The sequence below is a fragment of the Chiloscyllium punctatum genome, chromosome 44 (genome assembly GCF_047496795.1).
Source record: "Chiloscyllium punctatum isolate Juve2018m chromosome 44, sChiPun1.3, whole genome shotgun sequence".
Classification (NCBI taxonomy): Eukaryota; Metazoa; Chordata; class Chondrichthyes; order Orectolobiformes; family Hemiscylliidae; genus Chiloscyllium; species Chiloscyllium punctatum.
In genome coordinates this window covers 39,029,619-39,057,320 of record NC_092782.1, presented here as the reverse complement: position 1 = coordinate 39,057,320, position 27,702 = coordinate 39,029,619, and the positions used below count along the sequence as shown (strand labels likewise).

General features: G+C 40.9%; 1 protein-coding gene across 6 annotated transcripts in view; it reads left to right on the top strand.

Annotated features, from left to right (window-relative positions):
- The window catches only part of slc26a5 (solute carrier family 26 member 5), a 94,564-nt gene that overhangs the window by 16,421 nt on the left and 50,441 nt on the right, over positions 1-27,702 (top strand). For 3 of the 6 annotated variants that reach the window (XM_072562688.1, XM_072562689.1, XM_072562690.1), the window contains exons 2-6: positions 4,099-4,317; positions 13,188-13,327; positions 20,352-20,462; positions 26,843-27,018; positions 27,317-27,481. In XM_072562688.1, coding sequence (XP_072418789.1) covers positions 4,172-4,317; positions 13,188-13,327; positions 20,352-20,462; positions 26,843-27,018; positions 27,317-27,481 — 738 coding nt within the window. In that variant the 5' untranslated portion in view covers positions 4,099-4,171. The remainder of the gene's footprint in view (positions 1-4,098; positions 4,318-13,187; positions 13,328-20,351; positions 20,463-26,842; positions 27,019-27,316; positions 27,482-27,702) is intronic. The other 3 variants (XM_072562691.1, XM_072562692.1, XM_072562693.1) reach the window with 3 other exon arrangements.

Sequence of the window (27,702 nt, the reverse complement as noted above, 5' to 3'; positions counted from 1 at the left end):
GCTTCTGTGCTGTTTCCTCCGGCATTTATAGTGGCCTGTCTCTGCTGCTTCCGGTTGTCAGTTTGAGCTGTCTGCTGTAGTGGCCTGGACCCAATATACCGGTGGAAACAGCACAGAAGCGCTTCACAGGAGGCTCCCAAGCACTGAGGATGTCATCTAGACAGGGGACGAAACGTTTGCAACACAAATTCCCAGTTCGGCGAACAGAACCACAACAATGAGTGTTCTTCTCTACAACAACTTGCAACTAATGTGTCAGCAGGTAATGCTTAAAGACAAAACAGCAGGATCGATAGCAAAATTGGATCAAAATATGGTGTTTCTGAGGAGGCTTTTGATTAAAGGAACTGTGCCGATTATGGCAGCAATCTCGAATGAGAGTAGTTTAAGGGGATAGTGCTTGGTAAAAGCAACAGTGAGCAAAGACACTGTGGAAACAGTGAGGAAAGAACACTGCATTTATGAGTTGTCAGGGTATAGATTGCAATGCTGTGGATGAACTTTAAGCACAGTTTCTATCCCTTTAACTCGTGTTGCAGTATTTTCCTTTTGTCCCAGTAATTTCAACTTCACAGTACCTCTGACTTGTTTCGTAAGAATCAATCTATTGTGCTTAAAATGTAACTAAATTTGTTTGGTTACTATTTTGAAACCCGAGGATATATATGCTATAGACTACTTTTGAAATCCTTTTTTCTGTTTTCTTCCTTCAACCTTTTCATTTTTAAAATGTGACCCAAAGACCAGAAAGCTCCAGATTTGAGGACTGCAGTGGGTGCTTTTTTTAGTTGGTTGGGGGTGGCGGGGAAGAGAGAGGAAATGAAAATATCTGTAGGGTCTGTACTCTGACAAGTTGAGAGGTTAATTGTAATTTAGTTAACCTGCTAATATTCATCTTGTTCTGATGTTCAAATAATCAAGACCATTTGTGAATGTTCAGAAGACACAACAGTCTGCAAAAATAATACCTCAGCAAGTGCCAGATAGAGTTAACTGACCTAATTTAAATCCAGTGCATTCCCAAGTGTGATTTTTAAACTTTGTGCATTTCAAACTTTCTGTAAAGTGGGCTTTGTTTTCTGCTTTCTGATGTTGAAAATCTTTTCAACTATCTTGACTGAAATGTTGGTTTTGTAACTTTTCCTGATCTTAAATGATGGCCTCTTATATCCTGCTCGTACAGGGTGGAAACATAAAACATTAGCCATTTAACCTGACAGATCTTTGAGTGATTCAATGTAACTTTGCAGGTGTCTTAATTTTGGTATCAACATTCAGTTTGAAATAGATCAGGAATATTTTGAAGTGTTTTATCTTAACGCTTTGTCTTTGTTTTGCTGAAGTAACTTCCTTGCTAAATTTAATGTTAACAGAATTTTTGTGTTAATGACGAAAATGTTTTAATAAAGCTTCAGTTCAGCTCTTACTAATTGGATTTGATATTAGCAGTATATTGTTTAAAGCTCATGATTTTGGATCTAAATATTAAGTTTCCTTTCAGTCTAGGGGCTTGAGGAACCCTTTTTTTTTGCTTCTGAACTTCCATCCATTAAACAAATTCCAGACCACATATGACACTAAACAAAATGTTATACTTTAATTATTCAGTTATAGACTTTTTTAACTTGTGAAATTTGATGCTGAAGCATCTTCATCCTAGTTCGCTTTTTTGTTTTCATTGATATTGTTGCTGTATTGGTTTTCTACAAAGGTGCTGTAATGGTTTTCCTTTCCTCATGCTTGGTTAAAGGTCATGGTACTGCATACTACTTTGGGAACAAATTCTTGATGGGAGGTGCATAGAAGTTTTGAAGTAGTTCTTCAAAAACTGAATTGTCCATATTTATCGTGCAATGTTCACCGAATTGCTTTGCCATCCTGTTCAGCAACATCTCAACTTATTTTAAAAACAAGATTAAGAATTTTACTTCATGGTTTCACACAATCCCATATGTCTGACCTCTTTCAATCATGTAACTTTTCAGGGTTTTAGCAGTCGATAATCTGATGTCACGAAAGTGGATGAAGGTGCTCTTTGTGCAGCTTTGTGGACTAAATCTTCAATAAGTATAGCAGCAACCTTACAAGTGGTCTGGTTTGGCTCAGTCTTAGTGTGAGAGAAAGTTTGTGATTTGGGCTGAGGATGTTGGCTTCTGTCTTGCCAATGTGCTTTTGGAGAAAAACTGCAACTGTAATATTAGATGTCAGACAATGTGAGAAAAGTAACAATGTAGGGATTGAGTTTTTAAAGTTTAATTTGTTGTTATCAGCATACTTGTAGAATTTTTTTGTTTTGAGACAATGTTGATGGGCAGCACCTAAAAGCAAAAAGGTGGAGGCTTGGGATCAATCCTTGGATCCCAGAAGTAAAGGTATGAGAGTAGAAAGAAACCATTACAGTTAATTTTCTGGATGTTGTGAGAGAATGGAAACTGGTGAGTGTAGATCCACCCAGTTGCATGACTACAAACAGCTTTAGAGGAGAATGGTGTGGCCAGCCTTACCAGAGGCTGCTGATAGTTTATTGTGCACATAATCACATTTTTGTGATTTTCGAGAATCCGTTCAGTGCTGTGGCGGGGCAGAAACATGATTTGGAGGGATTCAAGCATTGACTTTGGAGAAATTGGGCACAGATTTGGGAAGCAGCCAGGAGTCGAAGAATTCTGGAAAAGGAAAGGGAGATTGGAAATGGGGGAGGGGGGGGTTATTTGCAAGAATGCTGATGTGACTTTGACAAAATATTCATTTTAAAAGGGAGTGTGCTGGCCTGAGGAGAGGGTGTTTATTATCTATTTGCTAACATAGGTACTTAAGAAATTTTGGTTGGGTTAGAGCCATTGAACATATGGTCTCGACCTTAGAGATGAGAATTCCTTGAGCTAGTTGGCTGTGGAGAAGTTGTAGAATTTGTAGAGGGAAGGTGGGATAACCTTGGCGCTGTTAAATTAGTCCTTCATTATCAACTTGGTCTTTTTATTTTGTCTCTTAAATCTTGGAAATTGTATATAAAAGACCTTGTGGAAGTACATAAAACAAGCAATATATTGTAGATACTAGAAAGTTGAAATCGATGTTTCTTCATTATTCATTCTGGCATTTGATTGTTCTGGTTGTTTACCCTTGTGGGGACTCTTTGCTGCTTGTGCTTTATGTTGTACTTGCATAATAGCTGTTAAATCTATAACACACTCCAGATCTAATGTCTGACCATTTGCTTGAACTATTAAGTTTGTTACTTCATAAATGTTGTCTGACTTATTTTAGTCAAACAAACTCAAGTAATTTCACTGATCTAGATTTTGAGTCTGCTTTATGACCAATATGTTCTAAGCCAGTTACAAATGTATACTTCTGCAATACTAGTTTTGTTAAATATGATAGTCATAGAGACGTACAGTATGGGAACAGACCCTTCGATCCAACCCGTCCATGCCGACCAGATATCCCAATCTAGTCCCACCTGCCAGCACCTGGCCCATATCCCTCCAAACCCTTCCTATTCAAATACCCATCCAAATGCCTCTTAAATGTTGTAATTGTACCAGCCTCCACCACATACTCTGGCAGCTCATTCCATACACGTACCACCCTCTGGGTGAAAAAGTTGCCCCTTAGGTCCCTTTTATATCTTTCCCCTCTCATCCTAAACCTATGCCCTCTAGTTCTGGACTCCCTAATCCCAGCGAAAAGACTTGGCCTATTTATCCTATCCTGGCCCCTCATAATTTTGTAAACCTCTATAAGGTCACCCCTCAGCCTCCAACGTTCCAGGGAAAACAGCCCCAGCCTGTTCAGCCTCTCCCTGTAGCTCAGATCTTCCAACCCTGGCAACGTCCTTTGTAAATCTTTCCTGAACCCTTTCAAGTTTCACATCTTTCCGATAGGAAGGAGACCAGAATTGCACGCAATATTCCAACAGTGGCCTAACCAATGTCCTGTACAGCCGCAACATAACCTCCCAACTCCTGTACTCAATACTCTGACCAATAAAGGAAAACATACTAAATGCCGCCTTATAATATGATGTTTACCATTTTGAAAGAAACATTATACGCTTATTCTAATGTAAAGCTTCTATTGTTTGTTTCCTTGTAGTGGTTACTGAAAAGAGGTACTTGAAACTGCTTCCACGGCTCTTGAATATTTGATTGAGAACTTTATTTCCAGAATGGATGTTGTTGAAATGAGTCCCCCAAGCTTCAATGTCAACCGGCCGGTTTTTAATCAGGAGACTTTAGACTCTTATCTCCATAAGAGGGTGAAACCAAAGCTATCTAGAAGCACAAAACTACTCCGGTATTTTCGGTATGTTTTGTAAGTTCCTTTTTTTTTGTGTTGAGCTTCAATGTCCATGGAGCAAGATTATTTGAAATGACAGTTTGTCTATTGATTTTCTTTTCTTTCTCTTTTGAAAGAATATAATGTCACCTTTCTTCTGAAGCCATTTGAGGTGTTGTCCAAATTAATAACCTGCTCTGTTGCAAGCTACCAAAACATAAAATCAACTGCTACATCAGTTTTCTCCTTCCAAATCCCTGTTCCAGGATGGACACGTAGGTTGGAAATTGTAATACAGGTACATAGTCCTTTATGTGAAATCTCAGAATCTGAAGATCTCTCTTGAAGTTTTTTTTTCTCCATAGCAAGATTGTTTGGCGTTCAAACATTGGGCGGCACGGTGGCACAGTGGTTAGCACTGCTGCCTCACAGCACCAGAGACCCATTTCAATTCCCGTCTCAGGTGACTCTCTGTGTGGAGTTTGCACGTTCTCCCCGTGTCTGCGTGTTTCCTCCCATAGTCCAAAAACCTGCAGGTTAGGTGAATTGGCCAAGTTAAATTGTCCATAGTGTTAGGTGAAGGGGGAAATGTCGGGGACTGGGTCTGGGTGGGTTGCGCTTCAGCGGGTCGGTGTGGACTTGTTGGGCCGAAGGGCCTATTTCCACACTGTAAGTAATCTAATCTAATCAGTTAACCCAACTCCACACCCATTCGACCAACATCACTCTGGCATCAATTCTGCCTCAGCTTGTAGTACTCACAGGTATGTCTGCTGTTCGGTAAACTGTCATCGCTAAACTGTCACTTATTCTGAAATCTGAAAGCCAGCTAGCCCTGAGGGTTTCAGATAAAAGATAATGTACCTGTACAGTGTGATCTAGTTATGAATTCCCAAGTTGTTGTGGGGCTAGGTCATGTGAAACTTTCTGCTATTCTTTGATAAACATTAGCTTGTTAGGCTTATTTAAATATTTTGATTGTGAAATAATATGGAAATTTGTTCTATGCATGTTCAATGACCCCTGTTTTACTATTATGCCTTTTGACTCATCAGCAAAGCTATTTTTCTTTATGGAAGGCAACGCCCAAATGCAGTAAGTGGTTCCATTGTCCATACAACACCCTAACTTAAGCAAAACTTGCTTTGGAATGAGGACCTACTTTGAATTTGCTTTCTATAAATTCCTTTTAAAAGGGGAAAAAAAAAGACACTTTAATAGATCTCCGTGTTGATCTCAAATGTTCACACTCTGATTCCTGTTTGCTAATTCTGAAACCATTTCCAACCAGAAATGACAAGTGTATGATTCAACCCAGCCTCCTCTGGACAACCAAGCATCACAGGCACAAGTCCTTAAGCTAGCGATTCAATTCATGTGGTAGAGTTAGATGTACAGTACAAACAAACCCTTTTGCCCAATTTGTCCATACTGACCAGATATTGTAATTAATTCTGCTTATCAGCATTTGACCCACATCCTTTTAAATCCTTCCCATTCATAGACCCATCCAGATGCCTTTTAAATGTTGAAATTATACCAGCCACCACAATTTCCTCTGGCAGCTCATTCCTACATATGCCACCCTCTGGAAAAATTATAAATCTTTTCCCCCTCATCTTAAACTTATGCCCTCTAGTTTTGAGCTCCCCTACCCTGGGCGAAAGGCAGTGTCTGTTTACCCTATCAATGCCCCTCCTGATTTTATAAACCCATATCAAGAAACCTTCAAGCCAGGTAATCAACCCTGGTTCAAATGAGAGTGCAGGAGGGCATGCCAGGAACAGCATCAGGCATATATCAAAAAATGGCATGTCAACCTGGTGAAGCTACCACACAGAACTACTTGCGTGCCAAACAGCAAGTGATAGAGCTAAACTATCTCACAACCAACTAATCAGATCAAAGTTCTGCAGTCCTTCCGCATCCAACCATGAATGGTGGTGGGCAATTAAAGAACTCACTGGAGGAGGACGCTCCACAAATTCCCCATCCTCTATGATGGAGGAGCCCAGCACATCAGTGCAAAAGATTAGGCTGATGTATTCACAACAATTTTGAGTCAGAAGTGCTTCTCCAGTGGTCCCCAGCATCACAGATACCAGTCTCCAGCCAATTTGATTTACTTCATGTGATATTAAGAAACTGCTGGAGGTATTGGATACTGCAAAGGAAATGGGCCCACATTCTGGCAATAGTACTGAAATTGTGTGCTCTAGAACTTGTCGCTCCCCTAGCCAAGCTCTTCCAGTACAGTTACAACACTGGCATCTACCTGACAATGTGGAAAGTTGCCCAGGAATGTCCTATACACAAAAAGCAGGACAAATCCAAACTGACCAATTACAGCACTATCAGTCTACTCTGTCATAAAGTGGAGGGGTCATTAACAGTGCTACCAAGCAGCACCTACTCAGCAACAACCTGTTCAGTGACTTCCAGTTTGGGTTTTGCCAGGGTCACTTGGCTCCTGATCTCATTTCTGCCTTAGTTCAAACATGGACAAAAGAGCTGAATTCCAGAGGTGAGATGAGAGTGCCAGCCCTTGACATCAAGGTTGCATTTGACCAAGTGTGGCATCAAGGAGTCCTCACAAAACTGGAATCAGTGGGTATGAGGGCAAGCACTCCACTGGTTAGTCATACCTGGCACAAAGGAAGATGGTTGTGGCTGTGGCTGTGACAGGTCAGTCATCTCAGCTCTAGGACATCTCTCTGCAGGAGACCGTCAGAGTAGTATCCTAGGTCCAGCAATCTTCAGCTACTTCATCAATGACCTTCCCTCTATCATAAGGTCAGAAATGGGGACGTTCGCCAGTGATTGCATAGTGTTCAGCACCATTTGCGACGACTCAGCTACTGAAGCAGTCTGTGCTCAAATGCAGCAAGATCTAGACAATATCCAGGCTTGGATCAACAAATGGCAAGTAACATTTGCACCTCTCAAATGCCAGACAATGACCATTAATAAAAGAGACTCTAACCACCACCCCTTAACATTCAATGATATTACCATTACTGAATTCCCCCAATGTCAACACCCTTTGGGTTACTGTTGACCAGAATCTCAACTGGACTCGCCACATAAACACTGGCTACAAATGCAGGTCAGAGACTAGGTAAATGACTTACTTCCTGACTCCCCCTCGCCTGTCCACCATCTACAAGGCGCAAGTCAGGAGTGTAATGGAATGTTCTCAATTTGTTGGAGCTGCACCCATCCAGACCACACTCAAGAAGCTTGACACTTTCCAGGACAAAGCAACCTACTTGATTGACACCACATCTACAAACATTCAATCCCTCCTCCAGCAGTGTATACGATCAACAAGATGCTCTGCAGAAAATCACCAAAGATCCTTAGACAGTACCTTCCAAACTCAGCACTTCCATCAATGAGGACAAGGGCAGCAGATACTTGGGAACGCCACGACCTGCAAGTTTCCCTCCGAGCCATTTAACACCCTAACTTGGAAATAAACCGCCATTCCGTTCCTTCAGTCGTTGGGTCGAAATCCTGGAATTCCCTCTTACTAGCATTATGGGTCAACCTACAGCAACTGGACTGTAGCGATTAAAGAAGGCAGCTCACCACCACTTCAAGGGCAAATAGCGATGGGCTATCAATGCTGGCCAGCCAACGACACCCAAGTCCTACAAATAATTTTTTTAAAAATGATTGACAGCACTAGATGCTGCAATGGCCATTGACTTTGATAGCAGTCCAGCCATGGTACTGAAGGCTTGTGCTGAAGAAATTGCTGTGCCCTTGGCTGAGCTACTGCAGTACATCTACAACACAGGCCAACTGCCTTTTGATGTGGAAACTGTGTGTGTGTGTGTGTCATAGCTGAGCAAAAAAAAATCCAACTAGTTGTTTACCATCCTGTCGTCCACGCTAAATCATTAAAGTAATGGAAGGTGTTATCAAAGTGCTATCAAGTGGACTTACTGAACGATAACCTGCTCACTGAACTTTTGATTTCCACACTTGACTCCTTACCTCATTATTGCCTTGGTTTGTGCTTGAAGTAAAAAGCTGAATTCATGGTGAGATGTGAGTGATGATGTTTGACATAATGGCTGTATTTGAGCTACAATGGCATCAAGGATCCCTAACAAAACTGGAGTGACTAGGAATCTAGGAAAGCTCTTTGTCACATTTAGCACAAGGGAGGTGATTGGAGGTTAGCTAACTCCATTCTACGGCATCTCTATAGGGGTTCCTTAGGATAGTATCCTAGGCCTAACCATTTACAGGTATTACATCAATGACCTTCCGTCCATCTTAATGTCAAAAGTAGGGATGTTTGAATCTCTCAATATTTATACCATTTGTGGCTCCTCAGACACTGATGCAGTTCGTATCCAAATGCTGCAAGGCCATGACTAAATCCAGACCCAATACAGAAATTGCTGGAAAAGTTCAGTAGGTCTGGTAGCATCTGTGGATAAGTCATCAGAGTTGACGTTTTGGTCTGATGACCCTTCCTCAGAACCACTTCTGGACTTGTGCTAAAAAGTCAGTGTGGGTCTGGAAAAGCACAACTGGTCAGGCAGCATCCCAGGAGCAGGAAAATCAATATTTCAAGCATGACTTCCAAAAGCGACTAAATATTGCTTCTTGACATTCAGTGGCATTGCCATCACCATATTTCTCATTATCAACATACATTCAGGTGGTTACTATTGACCAGAAACTGAACTGGACCAGCTGTGTAGATGCTCTTTCTTCGAGAGCATAATAGAGGCTTAATCCTCTGATTTAGCTCAACTCAATAAATCCTGCCTATGATCTACAAGGCACAAGGCAGGAATATGATAAAGCTCTCCTTATCTGGGTGTGTACACGACCAACAGGTGTGCCATCCAAGGCAAAGAAGTCAACTTGACACCAGAATTCGCAAACATTCACTCACTCCACCACTAATATACAGTAGCAGCAGTATGAACCATTTACAAGATGCACTGGAGACTGATTAGCAAGGTTAGATCTCATGGAATACAGGGAAAACTAGCCATTTGGATAGAACTGGCTCAAAGGTAAAAGATGACAGAGGGCGGAGGGTTGTTTTTCAGACTGGAGGCCTGTGATCAGTAGATTGCCACAAGGATCTGTGCTGGGTCCTCCTACTTTTTGTCACTTACATAAATGATTTGGATGTGAGCATAAGAGGTACAGTTAGTAAGTTTGCAGATGACATCAAAATTGGGGGTGTAGTAGACAGCGAAGGGGGCTACCTCCTGATTACAACAGGATCTGGGCCAGATGTGCTAATGGGCTGAGAAGTGGCAGATCGAGTTTAATTCAGATAAATGCAAGGTGCTGCATTTTGGGAAAGCAAATCTTACCAGGACTTATACACTTAATGGTAAGGTCCTAGGGAGTGTTGCTGAACAAAGAGACCTTGGAGTGCAGAGTCGTAGCTCCTTGAAAGTGGAGTCGCAGGTAGAAAGGATAGTAAGGAAGACGTTTGGTATGCTTTCCTTTATTGGTCAGAGTATTGAGCACAGGAGTTGGGAGGTCATGTTTTGGCTGTACAGGACATTGGTTTTGGACTCCCTGAGGTCAGGGAGTCCAGAACGAGGGGGCATAGGTTTAGGGTGAGAGGGGAAAGATATAAAAGAGACCTAAGGGACAACTTTTTCACGCAGATGGTGGTACGTGTATGGAATGAGCTGCCAGAGGATGTGGTGGAGGCTGGTACAATTACAACATTTAAAAGGCATTTGGATGGGTATATGAATAGGAAGGGTTTGGAGGGATATGGGATGTTTGCTGGCAGGTGGGACTAGATTGGGTTGGGATATCTGGTCGGCATGGACGGGTTGGACTGAAGGGTCTGTTTCCATGCTGTACCTCTATGACTCTATAGATTGCACTTTACAAATTTATACTTTACAATTTGCAGCCATCTAAAGGACTGAGGACAGCAGCTACATAAAAACGGTAGTGCTGGCAAGAATGATAAAATCTCATATCCCCCCCCCCCCCCCCCCCCCCATATCCACAGGTCTGGTTTCCACTGTTTCAATTAACCACTGTTTACCATGGCCCAAACATAGTATAGGGAACATTCCAAAACCAGGGGGCTACCAGGAAGATGCGTTTCCCACTTTAGATGCATGTGTTTGCACCAGCCATGGTTTTGGCCTTCTATGGTAGATCCTGGAACATATCCCCTGTGGGTACAGGTGGGGAGACCCTGTATATGGTACTCCTTCAGTATTGGCCTTAAAACCTGGAATACTCTCCCACTGGATGTGTCTGCACCAAATCAACTGCAGTATTTCAAGAAGGCAGCTTGCCACCACCTTGTGGCTAATCAGGAACGCACAACCGATGCTGGTAAGCCAGTGATGCTCACCACTTCATGAATACAAACAACAGGCCAACAGAGGGGCATTGTATTTGATTTGTCAGTTTGATAGTTCTTTATCTTCAAAAGTAATGAATGAGCTGTAACTCTTTGGATTAATAGATTAGTTGATGCCTTGCTCTCTGATGTTAACTTACCTACCATTTGGAATAAGAATGATAAAATCTCATAGTGCAAGAGATGCCCTTTTGTCCCATGATTTGCATTTTTCCTCTGCCATCATCTTAGATTAGATTAGATTACTTACAGTGTGGAAACAGGCCCTTCGGCCCAACAAGTCCACACCGCCCCGCCGAAGCGTAACCCACCCATACCCATACCCCTACATCTACATTTACCCCTTACCTAACACTATGGGCAATTTAGCATGGCCAATTCACCTGGCCTGCACATCTTTGGACTGTGGGAGGAAACCGGAGCACCCGGAGGAAACCCACGCAGACACTGGGAGAACGTGCAAACTCCACACAGTCAGTCGCCTGAGGCGGGAATTGAACCCGGGTCTCAGGCGCTGTGAGGCAGCAGTGCTAACCACTGTGTCACCGTGCCGCCCACATTGTACATTTAGTCTTAAAATCTATCCAATTGTCTTTTGGAAGCTCCTTGATTCTACTGCCCTTAGCTCAAGGCTGCAATATGTAGGAGCAGATAGGCTATAATCTTAACCATCATTTAATTAGATATTGGCTGTGCTGATAATCCTCAACTCTACTTTTCTGCCTTTTCCCCATAGCCTTTTAAACTATTATTGATTTTAAATTGTCACTCTCACCCTTGAATATACTTAATGACCCAGCTTCAACAACTCTGGCAAACAGTTCCACAAATTTATAATGTTGAGAGAAGAAATTCTCCCTCATCTATCTTAGGTGAGTGATCCTTTCTCTGACATAATGCATTCTGGTCTTTGGCTCTCCTTTGGCACAAGGAGGAAGACAACTGTTTGCATCTACCCTGTCAAGCCCTTAAAAACCTTGTTTCAGTAGATTATGCTCTCATTCTCCTAAATTTAATGAGTAAAGCCTAACCTATAGAACCTCTCCTCAAGAAAAATCCCTCCATACCCTAAATCAAACTAAGGAATCCAATGCCAGTTATTGTTTTTACTTTGGAAAGTGGGACAAAAACTATTCACAATATTCCAGGTTTGGTCTGATTTAGTGCATAATATAAAGTTTTAGCAAAATCTCCCTTTTTTTTTATATTCCATTTCCTTTTGAAATAATGGCCAATATTCCATTTTTCTTCCCTTTTACTTTTGAACTTGGGTGCTTGTATATTATGATTCATGCATGAGCAGCCCTTAATCCCTTTTGGTTTAAACACTAGCTGCTGAATGACATTGCTAGGTTACTTAGCTTATTCAAAGCAGGAGCATTGCAAACTGTTTTTTAAATTTAAGAACTGAGCTTTTAGAAATTTGTTTAGTGATTCTTATGTTACATTGTGATGTTCTTCCTGTATAAACTGTATGCAGACTCCCTAACAATTTCTTTGAGCTTGATGTAAAATTATAAAATGTGCTATGTAAATGAGCAAGTATCAGTGGATGAAATTCATTGTCCCTTCTTCCCTTTTAATGTGCTGCAATGTAACTGTACCTCTGTCAAAGTTTCCCATCCTTGATCTGTGTATTTTATGCAGTATGGTTCCTTTTCAGAGTAATTGCACTTGCACATCTTAAAGGGACTGGTGTGAGTGTACAGCCTGTCACTCTTTTATCTAGTTTTCTCCACCTAGAACATTGGAAATCTCAAAGCCTTCTGATTTAGCTTCTAATTGAATTGCAAAACTTAATCCTTAATTCTGGTATCTTGTTTGTGTAAGACCCTGGAGTATGAAGCACCTGAATCTAAATTTCAAACTTGCTATTGTTACATGTCACCTATTATCATTTGAATGTCTTTGCCCATATGCCAGACTATAGACAGTATTTATCTCCTGCTTTACTTCTAGTATTTATTATGTCAAGCCTATCATTTTACCTTTCCTGAGCCATTAATCAAATGCACTGTATACTGGTGTCTAACTGTGTGTCTGACACCCCATCCTCCTCACTTTCAGCTTTAGCAATTGTGGACCTCTGTTATAGAACATAGAACATTACAGCGCAGCCTTTGGCCCTCGTTGCACCGCCCTGTCATACTAATCTGAAGCCCATCCCACCTACACTATTCCATGTACGTCCATATGCCTGTCCAATGACTATTTAAATGCACTTAAACTTGGCTAATCTACTACAGTTGCAGGCAAAGCATTCCATACCCTTACTACACTCAAGTACAAATTCACATTTACCTGCAAAAGTCATCTTGAAATTTAAGTGAAAATCCAGTTGCAATTACTCAAACATGACAACACTATACAAATTACTTCAGTCCAGTGAAAGGTGATTGGAGAGTAAATTTCAAGTTGTTGTTCCAAGGCTGCTTAGGGCACTGTGAAAGGAATACTGTGCCTCCTGCCTTGTCAACTTGCTATTTCAGTTCTGTTTACATAACTGCAACATTTATTTTGTTTTCTATAGTTGTTCATCCAAGAGGGCCAAGTCAATACTCTTCAGATTTGTTCCCATTCTGGAATGGCTACCCAAATATCCAGTGAAAGAGTATATTCTTGGAGACATAATTTCTGGTTTGAGCACAGCCATGATGCAGTTACCTCAAAGTAAATATGAAAGTAATTTGTTTTTGAAGTGCAAATGTGTTTGAGAACCATGACATTTTATTTTGTTTAAACCTAAAATACTGAGCAATGGTCTAAATATGTTTAGTTGGGTTGTATGGCATGAGGTGTACTTTTCTCTGTTCTACCCATATGCTGCCAAAATTTATTGTCCAACATATCTATTATTTAAATGGGGGAGAAAAGTACCCAGTCTGTATATACTTTGTAATTACTGTCTGATTGTTGAACTGAACATAATCACTGATCTTTTCAAAAATATAAGTATTAAGAAACCAAGGCCAAAAGGCTAAGAGCCAAAATGCAGATTGTGATCGATGACAGTGAGACTGAAAGGCAAAGGTAAGTTTGGAAATAATTCAGAATGTGTGAAATTTGAAATTTTAGAAGATAAAGACCATAAGATAAAGTCATGTCGTAGAAGTTTTCGGCTACAAAGTTCCCTCTCCTTCCTCTTTTGCCGCCTCCCACCCCCCCCCCCCCCCGCCCCCCCACTTCTGTCTCACTTGCCTACCCTCCTTCTTATCCACCCACCTCCTTTGATTCACACCCTGACCAGGACTGACTTGTATTTATATATGTCACCACCTCAGGATACTTGGTATTCAATGGACTGTTTGGTATGTAGTCACTGATAAAGGAGTTTGTTACTGTTTTTATTATATGGTCTCACAGATGTAAGTAATAAGTTTAGATTTTTCAGTTCATGACTGAATGAAAGAATAATTCACTTTTATTGAAATAAATAAATATTATCGCATCAACCTCCACCAACCCCACCGCCCCATGGCTGAACACTTCAACTCCCCCTTCCACTCAGTTAAGGGCACAGGTCTTGGGCTGCCTTCAGTACCAAACCATTACCACCCAACACCTGGAGGAAGAACGCCTCATTCCACCTTGGGACCCTGTAATCACACGGGATAAATGTGGATTTCAATAGCTTACTCATTGTCTCTCCGCTTTCTCAGTTACCTTCTCCCCCCAACCCCACCTCCCTCCCATTTGTTTGTCAGCCCCCGGCCCGCAAGCCTCATTCCTGATGAAGGGTCTATGTCCAAAACATTGATTCTCCTGCTCCTCTGTTGCCTGACATGCTGTGCTTTCCCAGCAATATACTCTCGACAGAGATTTCGTAAATCCCGCTCTAGAATCAGTATGGCCTAACATTGGGACACAGACAGACTTTAACCTCACACCTTCAATGCGTTATCTGAGCTGAGATGGCACCTATTGTTAAAACTGTCTTGAATATAATTTTTTAAAAGTTCTGTGATTTACATGTGAAGGAATTGGAACTAGCATGATTATTCTAAAAGATGAAAGAATTAAGTTAAATTTGCTTAATATTACATTCCATGACATTACAATCCTGTTGCAATAAATTGTTTCTTAATTCTGCTCCACAACCACCTGATGAAGAAGTAGTGATTCGAAAGCTATTGCTTCCAAATAAATTTATTGGACTATAACCTGGGGTTGTGACTTTTAACTTTGTCCACCCCAGTCCAATATTGACCCCTCCATTAATCTCGAATCCCTTTCAACTTGTAAGAAAGGTGACAGTTCACATCACAATATTTACAGAAATTTGGGGCGAGTCCCTGTAAACCAAGAGCCTGCTGCCACTGTCTTCAGGTATAAATAACTTGCACCACCTTCTCAGAAAAGCAATCTAAGCCTTTTATACCTAACCAATCAAATCACCCAGGCTTGCAGTCAAGTAGACTGCAGAGTAGGTGACATGACTATTTTTATTCTAAATGTAAAATCCAATGTTCAAAGTATGTTAAACCTCCATTGTTTGTGTTGCAACTAGGTAAATGTCCAGCTCGTCTTGTTTTGGGCATTGAGGGCTTTCTTCAAAGCACCATTCTTAAAATCAGCTATCATCACATCTTAAAGTTCACTATCATCATCTTTCCATATGTTAGAAATAACCATACTCTAATCTCCATGCTGGAGCTTCACTGTATATTTCTTACAACTCATTGGGCTCGATTTGTTGTGTCTTGACATGTGACTGTAATGCAGCAGTAAAATGTGACACCTTAACACTTTCAGTTCCTATTTCTTTATGGATAATATGACAACATAATATTACTCCTTCTGTCTACTAATGTCCAAAATCTAACACCTTTATACAGGATATATACATACTATGAATTTTCTGATGCACTCGTTCCATTGTTACCTTTGGCCCTCTATGACTAAATCTTCGGGTACCCCTCACCTTCCAACCTATAACAGCCTTTTCTTTAACCTTAATTTTTGAACAAAGAGCTGGCGGTTGTTGTACATTTCTAAATATTCCTAATTCTGATAATGTCAATCAATCTAAAATGTTACATAATTCTCCATAGACTGCCAGTTGAGTACTTCAATCTTTTTTTGATTTTAAAGTTTCTAAAACCCATCACATTCTGCATTATATCTTGTTGTTAATTACTCAATTAATATTGGCTGGCAGCGAAAAATCAGAATGCTGTGTTGCTTCTCTGGTGCCAGGATCAAGGATGTCTGAGGGTGCAGAATGTTCTCAAGGTGGAGAGGGGCCCGCAAAAGGTCATTGTCCACATTGGAGCCAACGATATAGGAAGGGAAAAGGTTGAGATTCTGAAGGGTGATTACAGAGAGTTAGGCAGGAATTTAAAAAGGAGGTCCTCGATAGTAGTAATGCTGGAATACTCCCGGTACTATGCGCTAATGAGGGCAGGAATAGGAGGATAGAGCAGATGAATGCATGGCTGAGGAACGGGTGTATGGAGGAAAATTCAAATTTTGGATCATTGGAATCTCTTTGGGGTAGAAGTGACCTGTACAAGAAGGACGGATTGCACATAAATTGGAAGGGGACTAATATACTGGCAGGGAATTTTGCAAGAGCTGCTCGAGAGGATTTAAACTCGTAAGGTGGAGGGGTGAGAGGGACCACCCTGGGAGATAGAGGAAAGAGATCAGTCTGAGACTGGTACACTTCAGAACAGAAGAGTCCAACAGTCCGAGCAGGTAGGAGTAATAAATTAAACTGCGTTTATTTCAATGCAAGGGGCCTAACATGGCAGGCAGATGAACTCTGGGCATGGTTAGGAACATGGGACTGGGATATCATAGTAATTACAGAAACATGACTCGGGGATGGGCAGGACTGGCAGCTTCATGTTCCCGGATACACATCCTACAGGAAGGATAAAAAGGGAGGCAAGAGAGGAGGGGGGAGTGGTGTTCTTGATAAGGGATAGCATTACAGCTATACTGAGGGAGGATATTCCTGGAAATACATCCAGGGAAGTTATTTGGGTGGAACAGAAATAAGAAAGGGATGATCACCTTATTGGGATTGTACTATAGACCCCCTAGTAGTCAAAGGGAAATTGAGAAACAAACTTGTAAGGTGATCTCAGCCATCTGTAAGAATAATAGAGTGGTTGTGGTAAGGGATTTTAACTTTCCGAGCATAGACTGGGACTGCCATAGTGTTAAGGGTTTAAATGGAGAGGAATTTGTGTGTACAAGAAAATTTTCTGATTCAGTATGTGTATGTACCTACTAGAGAAGGTGCAAAACTTGACCTGTTCTTGGGAAATACGGCAGGGCAAGTGACTGAGGTGTCAGTGGGGGAGCACTTTGGGGCCAGCGACCATAATTCTATTAGATTTAAAATAGTGATGGAAAAGGGTAGACCAGATCTAAAAGTTGAAGTTCTAAATTGTAGAAAGAGTAATTTTGATGGTATTAGGCAAAAACTTTCAAAAGCTGATTGGTGGCAGATGTTCGTAGGTAAAGGGATGGTTGGAAAATGGGAAGCCTTCAGGTATGAGATAACAAGAATCCAGCGAAAGTATATTCCTGTTAGGGTGAAAGGAAAGGCTGCTAGGTATAGAGAATGCTGGATGACTAAAGAGATTGAGGGTTTGGTAAAGAAAAAGGAAGCATATGTAAGGTATATTGAGGATAGGTCAAGTGGAAGTATAAAGGCAGTAGAAATATACTTAAGGAAATCAGGGCAAAAAGGAGACATAAGATAACTTTGGCAAATAGAATAAAGGAGAAACCAAAGGGTTTGAACAATACATTAGGGATAAAAGGGTAACTAGGGAGAGAATAGGGCCCCTCAAAGATCAGCAAGGCAGCCTTTGTGTGGGGGAGATGCTAAATGAGTATTTTGCATCAATATTTACTGTGGAAAAGGATATGGAAGATATAGAATGTAGGGAAACAGATGTGGACATTTTGCAAGGTGTCACCATTACAGAGGAGGAAGTGCTGGATGTTTTGAAACAGGTAAAGGTGGATAAATCCCCAGGACTTGATCAGGTGTACCTTAGAACTCTGGGAAGCTAGAGAAGTGATTGCTGGGCCTCTTGCTGAGATATTTGTATCATCGATAGCCACAGGTGAGGTGCTGGAAGACTGGAAGTTGGCAAACGTGGTGCCACTGTTTAAGGGTGATGAGGACAAGCCGGGGGACTATAGACCAGTGAGCCTGATGTCGGTGGTGGGCAAGTTGTTGGAGGGAATCCTGCGGGTGAGTGCTGAAAATAGCCGCCTTATTCAGCAACTGCAGTGGCACAAATTGGAATCAGCAATAGAATCCTGAAATGCACTTCTTACAGTAGCCTCTTTATACACATTTCTTACATATATTAAAATTCCATTTCCATGGTGTTACTTTTTTTTAATCTAGTGTATACAAAGTGCTGAGGGCCATCTGCCTGAGAGACAGGAGATGGGTGAAAACATGCGCTGAGTGCTAGCTGCTACCCCTGATAAGATCAAGTGCCTGTCCAGTCTGCTTGCATAATTAAGAGGTGAAAGTTTCGGTATGGGATGGATGAAGTTCAAACATCTCAACGCCAGGTTATGTCCAGCAAGTTTATTTGGAAGTAGTAGCTTTTGGAGCACTGCTCCTTCATCAGATACTTGATGGAGCAGGATCTTAAAATGTAGAATTTATAGCAAAAGGTCAGTGATGTGCAACTTAAACGATATTGAACAAACCTAGATTGCTGTTAAGTCTTTCATCTTTTAGAATGGGTTGCAGGTTTTGTTTTATTAACTTCCTGAATCCCAGAACTACTTTCAAGTCACGTTCTCAAGGTTTTATAAAAAAGTGACAATGCATTAAAGGTGTGAGTTTCAACTCTCTGTATCACAATCTTGAGCCAGACTGGTTCTATTTGCAAAATAGGAATTTATAAAATGTTACATTGCTGGACTGCCTGTAGATTGTGTTCTTTTTGAATAAAATAGAATGCATCTGCAATTACAATTCTGCAAAGTGTGTGAGATGGAGTATAAGACTGAGAGGTGTGTCATGTAGTGGGATTACCTTCAATGTGACATGAACCCAAGGTCCTGGTTGAGGCCTTCCTCATGGGTACTGAACTTTGCTCACAGCCTCTGCTTGGCCCCTCTGCTTTGTTGCATTTTCTGAAGTCCGCTTTGGAGGATGGTCCCATGAAGATCCGAGGCTGAGTATCCCTGACTAAAGTGTTCCCCAACAAACGTCCCTGTTTGACGATTTTGCAGAGTGTCCTTTCAGCTGTTGTCATAGCGTCTGCTTGGTCTCACCAACATACAATGTCTTGGGGCATCCTTGCCTGCAGTGTATGAGGTAGACAATGTTGGCAGAGTAATATAGTACAATGTAATTTAATTTTGGTGGATTGTAATTTACTTTAATGTCATATTTAATTTGAGTTTGTGCTAGTTTGGATTAACTTAAGAATATAAGAGTTTTCTTCACAATGGACATTTTGGCACTCTACACCAGCATACCCCAAGATGACAGCATTACTGCAGCAACTTCAGTACTCAATACCAACCACTACCAACCTCCAAGCACCATCCTCCAACTCCATCCACTGCATTTTTGACCACAACATCTTCACCTTTGACACCAGTTCTTTATCCAGACACACTGACAGCCATGGGGACCAAATTTGCACCCCAACATGCCAACATTTCCATGTACAAGTTTGAACAAGACTTCTTTGCTGTACAGGACCTCCATTCAGCACTATACTGATGACATTTTCTTCCTCTGGACCCATGTTGAGTCGTCACTGAAACAACCGCCGTGGTATCAACAAGTTTCATCCCAACCGACTTGGACTACTCTCTAGTATCTGCGTCATTCTTCAACATACACCTCCATCATGGACGGGCACCTCAGTACCTCATTCCATCCTAAACATAAAAACCGCCATCCCCTACAGATAAGCCCTATGCATACACAGGATCTGTTCAGAGGAGGAGGAACGTGACAGACACCTGAAGGACACCCTCAAAAGAACAGAGTCTGATGCTCAACTCAATTGCCAGTTCCAACGTGCCACAGCGAGAAACCATAATGACATCTGAAGATGGACACAGGATGCAACTGATAGTATACCCTACACTGTCCAGTACTTCCCAGGAGTGGAGAAACTACGCCATGTGTTGCTGACTGTGAAGAAAATTATTGATGAGGATGAGCCCCTTGCCAAGACTTTCCCTATACCTCCACTTCTTGCCTTTAAACAGACCAGCGTTCGCAAACTACCCAGCCTCCAGGACAACGACCATAACACCATAGAATCCTGTCATGGAAACCACTGCAAGACATATCAGAGTATCGACATGAATACTGCCATTGCATGTGGAGACAACCACCCACCATATACAATATCCTCAGGCAAGATCTGTGACTTTGTGTAGAATATTCAATTATGAAATTTGAATTCTAATAGTGGTAGAAGTACTTTATTTTGACACTTCTAAGTTAATGGTATTATAGCTCCTTTTTTTTAACCTATAAAGTGACAGACCTAAGAATTGCAAACAATGGTTTGTTAACAAAACAAAAAAGAACTGAATATGCTGGAAATCTGAAACAAACAGAAAAGGCTGAAAAAAGCAACAGTTTTACATTCTTTGGTTCCTCCATTATGTGATAGTCTTGTTTGTTCTTTTGGTAAATAACAACACCAGTTGGACTTTTTTTTTTCCCTCCCTCTCCTAGGTTTAGCTTATGCCATTTTGGCAGCTGTGCCACCTGTGTTTGGGCTCTATTCTTCAGTTTTTCCTGTTTTGTTGTACACCATCTTTGGGACTTCAAGACATGTATCAATAGGTATGTTGTATGTGAGTTTTGATATGTTGGTTGTCTTGGTCAATTTGATGACTAAATGGCATCTGTAACATTAAGAGCATAAGATATGTCGGAACAGAATTAGGCCATTTAACTAAAGTCAGTTCCATCATTTGATTGTAGTTGATGTTTCTCAACCCCGTTCTCCTGCTTTCACCCCACAACCTATGATTCTTTTATTAATCAATAGCCTATCTATCTCTGTCCCAAATGCAGTCATTGACTTGGCCTCCACAGCCCATGTAACAATGAGATTCATAGCGGTACCACCCTCTGGCTGAAGAAATTTCTCATCCTTATCTTGGTTCTAAAGAGTCATCTCTTCACCCTGAGGCTCTGATCTCCAGGTCCTAGTCTCCAATTAGTGGAAGCATTTTATCTTCGTTCACTCTATCCAGACCCTTCAGTATCCTATAAGTTTCAATCCAATCCCCTCTGACCCTTCCAGACTCCATCAAATACAGACTGAGTCCTCAACTGCTCCTTGTAAGACACACCTTTTCATTCTCAGGATTATTTTTTATAAACCACCTCTGGACACCCTCCAACACCAACATGTTTTTGCTTAGTTAAGGAGCCCTAAACTGCGTTCAATATTCCAAATGTTGTCTGACCAGAGCCTTTTAAAACCTCAGCAATACACATCATCTGGTTTTTGTTTTCTAGCCCTCTTGAAATAAATGCCAATTTGCCTTCCTAACTGCCAACTGAACCTCCATACTAGCCTTGAGAGAAACCTGAACTAGACTTCCAAGTCCCTTTTTGCACTTCAGATTTCTGAGGCCTTTCCTGATTTTAGAAAATCTACCCCTATTCTTCCTCCCAAAATGTATAACCTCTTTTTATCGCACCCTGTTCCATCTGTCACTTTTCTATGCCGAGTCACTTAGCATATCCAAATCATTCAGTAGCCGCCTCCTTCAATGCTACCTATCTCTCCACCTATCTTCGTGCCATCTGTAAGCTTAGCAATCACGCTGTTGCTTCCTTCATCCAGATTCTCTGCTTTGTTATAAAAATGTTATATAAGTTAAAGCTTTTGAAAAGATTTGTTGCTCAGATTGTGGATGAGGTTATAGATTTGTTTGCAATCTGGTGTAGTTTTTCTAGACATTACCTCACTAGGTGACATTATTAAAAGGAATTAAAAGGAAATTGCACTGCTAGGAGTTAACTACAGACTCCCAAATAGTTAGAGGGAGACAGAACATATGTAGACAAATTTCTGCCTGGAGGAATGAGGACAATAATAATAGGAAACTTTAACTACCCCAGTATCAACTGGGTGAAAAATTCATGCACTGTGTCGAGGAGGATTTTTTTTTTCAGAAGAATAATATGTGACAAGCCTGATATGAGAAAAGAAATCTGGATTTACTCTTGAGAAATGAAGATAGGCATGGAGGTGGAGTGAATTTGGGTGACTGTCAGGATAATGACCACAATTTGATTAGATTTAGTACTATTATGGAAAAAGACAGGAATTAAATCGGGAATAAAAGTTTCCAACTGGGGTAAGGCAAATGTTTAAAAAAAACTGAAGTGATTTGGCTGAGATTGACCAGGCAAGGTTGCTAAAGGATACATCAGTGATAACTCGTGGGAGGCACTAAAAAGTGAGATCCTCATGGCACAAAGCACCAAATATAAGAGTGATACTGCTAAATCTAGACCCCTTTCGTTGTCTAGAAAAATACATGGGGCAATTAAACGAAGAGGAGAGCTTATAGTAATCATAAAAATACACTGAAAATAGCCAAGAGGAGTGTAGATAGTACAGGGATCAAGTGAAAAAAGGGGAAATAAAGGGCAGCATGGTGGCTCAGTGATTTGCACAGTTGCCTCACAGCACCAAGGGCCCAGGTTCCATTTCAGCCTTGGGCGACTAGAGTTTGCACATTCTTCCAGGTCTGCATGGGTTTCCTTTGGGTGCTCTGAATTCCTCCCACAATCCAAAGCTGTGTAGGTTAGGTGAATTGGCCATATTAAATTGCCCAAAGTGTTCAGGGTCAGATGCACTAGTCAGGGGTAAATATAGGATAATGGGGTAGGGGAATGGGTTTGGGTGCATTAATCTTCGGAGGGTCGGTGTGAACTTGTTGGGCCATAGTGCCTGTTTCCACACTCTGGTGATTCTAAGATTGAAATTGAGAGCATGAAAACGAACTTGCCAGTAAGATAAAAGAAAATCCAAAAATATTTTACCAGAAAAGCAAAAGGATTATTGAGAGAGCGCCATCTATCAGAGATGAAGGGAATTTGTGAGAAGGTGGAGAGGATATGGGAAGAATTTTAAATGTTTTTTTTGCCTGTATATTAAGAGGCAAGAGATGGTATTGATATAGTAACCTAAGAGGAAGGGTATGAAATATTGGACAAAATAAGCATAATGAGAGGAAGTGTTACAGGAGTTGGACTCCTTGAAAGTGGATACTTTGTCAGAGCTGAATGGATTCTTCCCCAGGATGTTGAAGTTGGTCGGGAGGCAATGGCAGATACTAAGGATTATTTTCCAATCTTCGTCATATAGCAATGAGGTGTTGGAGGAATGCAAGTGTTGTTGTAATGTTTAAAAAAAGTACAAAGGAAATGCCAAACAATTATAGATCAGTTTGTCTAACTTCAGTGGTGGGAAAATTGTTGCAATCAATTTTGAGATTTACTAGATCGTTGCTAGGGTTGGAGAATTTTGTAGCTACAAGGAGAGATTGGAGAGGCTAGAGTTTTTTTTTCTTGGAACAGCGGCTAAGGGGGTGACATGATTGTGAGGGGTAGGGAGAGAGTGGATGGGTGGAACTTGTTTCCCTTGACAGAGAATTCAAAAATTGGGATATAGCTTCCAACTAAGGGGCAGAAGGATTAGAGGGGGTGTGAGGAAAAAACTTAGAGATGTGTGGAATTTGCTGTCTGAATTGACAGAGCCAGAGAGCCTATACGTTTTGTCAAAAATAAAGGCCTGGATCTGTACCTTTTTATATGCTGTAAGCTGCAGGGCTATGGGTCATGTGCAAGTAGATGGGATTGGAAAGGGTCTGGCTGTCAGCATGGACAAAAATGGGCCGAATGGCTGCCTCTGCTGTATCCCTGTGGTAATGTAGAAAAACACACCAATGTGCTTCATAGATACGCATTTAAACAAGAACGGGTGTTGAATTTCTAAAAGCAAACTTCCAATGAGTTGCACATCGAACAAAATGTTGGTCAGAATTTGTATTGAGGGTGTGGAGGTGAGATCCTGTGTCCTAGGGTGTGAAGGTTTGGGCTTCAGCTGTCGTTTCAAAGGGAGTGGGAAGGTGCACAAGAAACCTGCTAATGGCAGATGAGAGGAGGGGTGTTCATAACCTAAACCCAAGAATGAGAATTATAAATTGGAAGCATGGACAATTGGAAGGCAGAAAAATTATAAAGTCTATAAACTTGAGAAAGTTGTTTTCCTTTCTTTGTGAATTTTAGCCAAACTCGTCCCCTCAGAACTTTAAAATAGTTTCTGATACCTCCGAAGGTAGATTTAGTCTGGTCATAGATAATTCCATCTGTTCTCAGAAATTCAGATAGGAGTGCAACCAGAAGAATTTGGAGGTGTTAAAAGTATGCATGTTTTTTATAGACATGAATTGGAAACATTCAAGATGGAAATTAGTTGTGTTTGTGATGGTGAGGACGTAGAACCTGAAAACTGATCTCGCCTGAGGGTGTCTCAAACTTATTGAGAACAGTTTGGTTCAATTTGGGGCAGGAAAGAGAACTGAATTAATGATAAAAAATGAAGTTAGTAGCTAGGCTGGATGTCAAGCAAGCAATCTGACAACACTAGAATTGAGGAACTGATGACAGATTAGAACTGTTAGTTTTTAATTAAACCTGATCTTGTACATTTGGATTTTATTTTCATGGGGTGGGACATTGAGGAAGCTAAAAGGGATTGGCAGTAAAAGGAAGGATAACCTTTTTTTAAAAGGTTATCCTGGTTCTGATAGAATAATTGGAAAGTAGAGCCAGTTGATAGAAGTCCCACTGATCCGGATCCGAGTGAAGAGACTTTACTGTGAAAGGTTGCAGCCAAAACAGCAGTGGAGAGTGTACCACAATCTTTGAGGATATTGTAACTTCATTTACGATTTTCGGTGTTGTTGTCGGAAAGAAATCTAGTTGGTAAGATTCGAAACCAGGTTTGCAGAGAAAGAGGCGTGAATTTAAGTGTTGATAACATGCTTCAAATTTAAAAGGGAGAAGTGATGTTTAGATAGTAATTTGATAAAATGATCATGAGTATTTTTAAGAAGGCTTGTTATAGCTATTTTAGAGACAGATATACAGCATGGAAACAAATCCTTCGGTCCAACCCGTCCATGCCGACCAGATATCCCAACCCAATCTAGTCCCACCTGCCAGCACCTGGCCCATATCCCTCCAAACCCTTCCTATTCATATACCCATCCAAATGCCTCTTAAATGTTGCAATTGTACCAGCCTCCACCACATCCTCTGGCAGCTCATTCCATACACGTCACCCTCTACGTGAAAAAGCTGCCCCTTAGGTCTCTTTTTGTATCTTTCCCCTCTCACCCTAAACCTATGCCCTCTAGTTCTGGACTCCCTGACCCCAGGGAAAAGACTTTATCTATTTATCCTATCTATGCCCCTCATAATTTTGTAAACCTCTATAAGGTCACCCTTTAGCCTCCAACGCTCCAGGCAAAACAGCCCCAGCCTGTTCAGCCTCTCTAGAGCTCAATCCTCCAACCCTGGCAACATCCTTGTAAATCTTTTCTGAACCCTTTCAAGTGTCACAACGTCTTTCCGATAGGAAGGAGACTAGAATTGCACGCAATATTCCAACAGTGACCTAACCAATGTCCTGTACAGCCACAACATGACCTCCCAACTCCTGTACTCAATACTCTGACCAATAAAGGAAAGCATACCAAACGCCGCCTTCACTATCCTACCTACCTGCAACTGCACATTCAAGGAGCTATGAACCTGCACTCCAAAGTCTCTTTGTTCAGCAATACTCCCTAGGACCTTACCATTAAGATTTGCTTTCCTAAAGTGCAGCACCTCAAATTTATCTGAATTAAACTCCATCTGCCACTTCCCGGCCCATTGGCCCATCTGGTCCAGATCCTGTTGTAATCTAAGGTAACTGTCTTCGCTGTCCACTTCACCTCCAATTTTGGTGTCATCTGCAAACTTTCTAACTGTACCTCTTATGTTCGCATCCAAATCATTTATGTAATGAAGACACTAACTAATACCTGAAATGCTTAAGCAGTGGCAGACAGCACGAAAGCTATGAAATTAAATTGTGGGTTCAAGGGAGCAAATGGTGGTATTCAGAAGTACCTAGAGAGATCACTAGTGTCCATAGAATACTAGATCAGGGCTTATGGCCAAAGGAAGCTTTTCTGCAGTTTGACTTGATGGTAAGGGTCACAGTGAAATTCAAGAGGCTGTTACAAAGTTCATAAGGACTTGGTGTAGCAGTGGAAGAGGCAGGGGAAAAGAATGCAAGCTCATGGTCATCCAGGAAACCAGGATTTATCTTTGTTTGTAGGAGTATGAAGGGATTCTAGTGTTATGGTCCAGCTAGATCTGGGATGGTTAACCATTTTGTGTTTCAAAATATCTGTATGCATCTCTTTAACTTGAAACCACAAATGGCTGTGCCAGTATATTGATATTAGAGGTCATTCAGCCCTTTTGTCGGCAGTGGAAATCATTTTAATCAAGCACGTTTTGACGCACCTCCATGTCGGGACCCGAACTGAAACTTCTCAACCCAGAGTTAGGGACACTACCACATTGCTGCAAGAGCACTTTAGCAGATTAGGATTGTACTGGAAATTGGGGCAAAGGGAATATCAAAAGTGGAAGTGAAAGTGGTAGATTTTATTTTTTAAAAACTGCACAAGTATTATGGTAAATCAAAGGCCGAAGGCTAGGCTTGAGAACTTATTCCAGAACCAAATGTGGGAAGATGTGGGATTTGAACAGATTAGGAAGAGATCAGTATGAGGATAGAAGAAAGTGGTCAGATACCATTTTATGACTGTAGGGGTAAAGAAGCCTCAAATGAATAAAATAGTAAATCAAGCCATTATTTTGGGTGAAGTTTTGAGTCTCTTTTGAAAAGTTCAAGATTTAATACCCAAATCAGCCTGTTTTTAATATTTAGTATTAGTTATTTGCAATTATGCTGAAAGCAGAATCTTATTTACTCATTGATCACTAAAAGTCTTGCTAATGTTTTGGAGTTTGAACAAAGTAGAATAAGCTTAAAAAATACTAAGGTACCGTCTCTAGCATTACTTGACCAAAAATGACTTCAATGTAAGTTATCTTTTGTTCCTTTTTTCTAGGTACCTTTGCAGTAATCAGTTTGATGGTTGGTACTGTTGTTGTGAGACTTACACCTGACCAAATGTTTCATGTTACTTCTATGAATACAACTAATCACACTGAATTTCATGAGGCCAGAGATGCACAGAGAGTTAAAATAGCAGCTGCAACAGCTCTCCTTTCAGGAATTATGCAGGTAATCAGGAGATTAAGGTAGCCAAGAAAAATGCAACTTTACTTAGTTGTGCCTTTGTGAATTATTACTACTTATCTGCATTGAGATTTTTATTTTATTGATGATTCTCATTTATTATAATTAGGTCTTGTGTGACTGCAATGGATAAATTTTTCTTTTGGGAATCTGTGAGCTCTGTCCTGTTGTGCTGAACCTGGTGTAGCTGGAAAACGCCTGCAGACAGACAAAATAAAAGTGATTCTACTTTGATAATACTTTATTTATTTCTATGAAATTAATTTGCTTCCTTTCTAAACAGTTGTGCCTTGGGCTCATACGATTTGGGTTTGTAGTCGTTTACCTGGCAGAACCTGTAGTGCGAGGTTTCACTACTGCTGCAGCTTTGCATGTCTTTTCATCTCAGCTGAAGTACTTTCTGGGAATCCAAACTAAAAGGTTTGGTGGACCACTGTCAGCAATTAATGTAAGTACCTTTTTTAAAAGAAAAAGACAATCTTCACAAACCTGATTTTCATGTTTTGTTTGAATGGAATTTAGTTGAAGAGGAAAAGTTGAATCTCCTTTTTACAGTTGTTTAATTATCCATATAATGTTTTTTTCTGCTGTTTCTAATCTTGAGCATGATACAGTTTGACATGTCCCAGTTGTTGGATTTTCTTAGTCAAAAGTGAATCTTATTCCTCC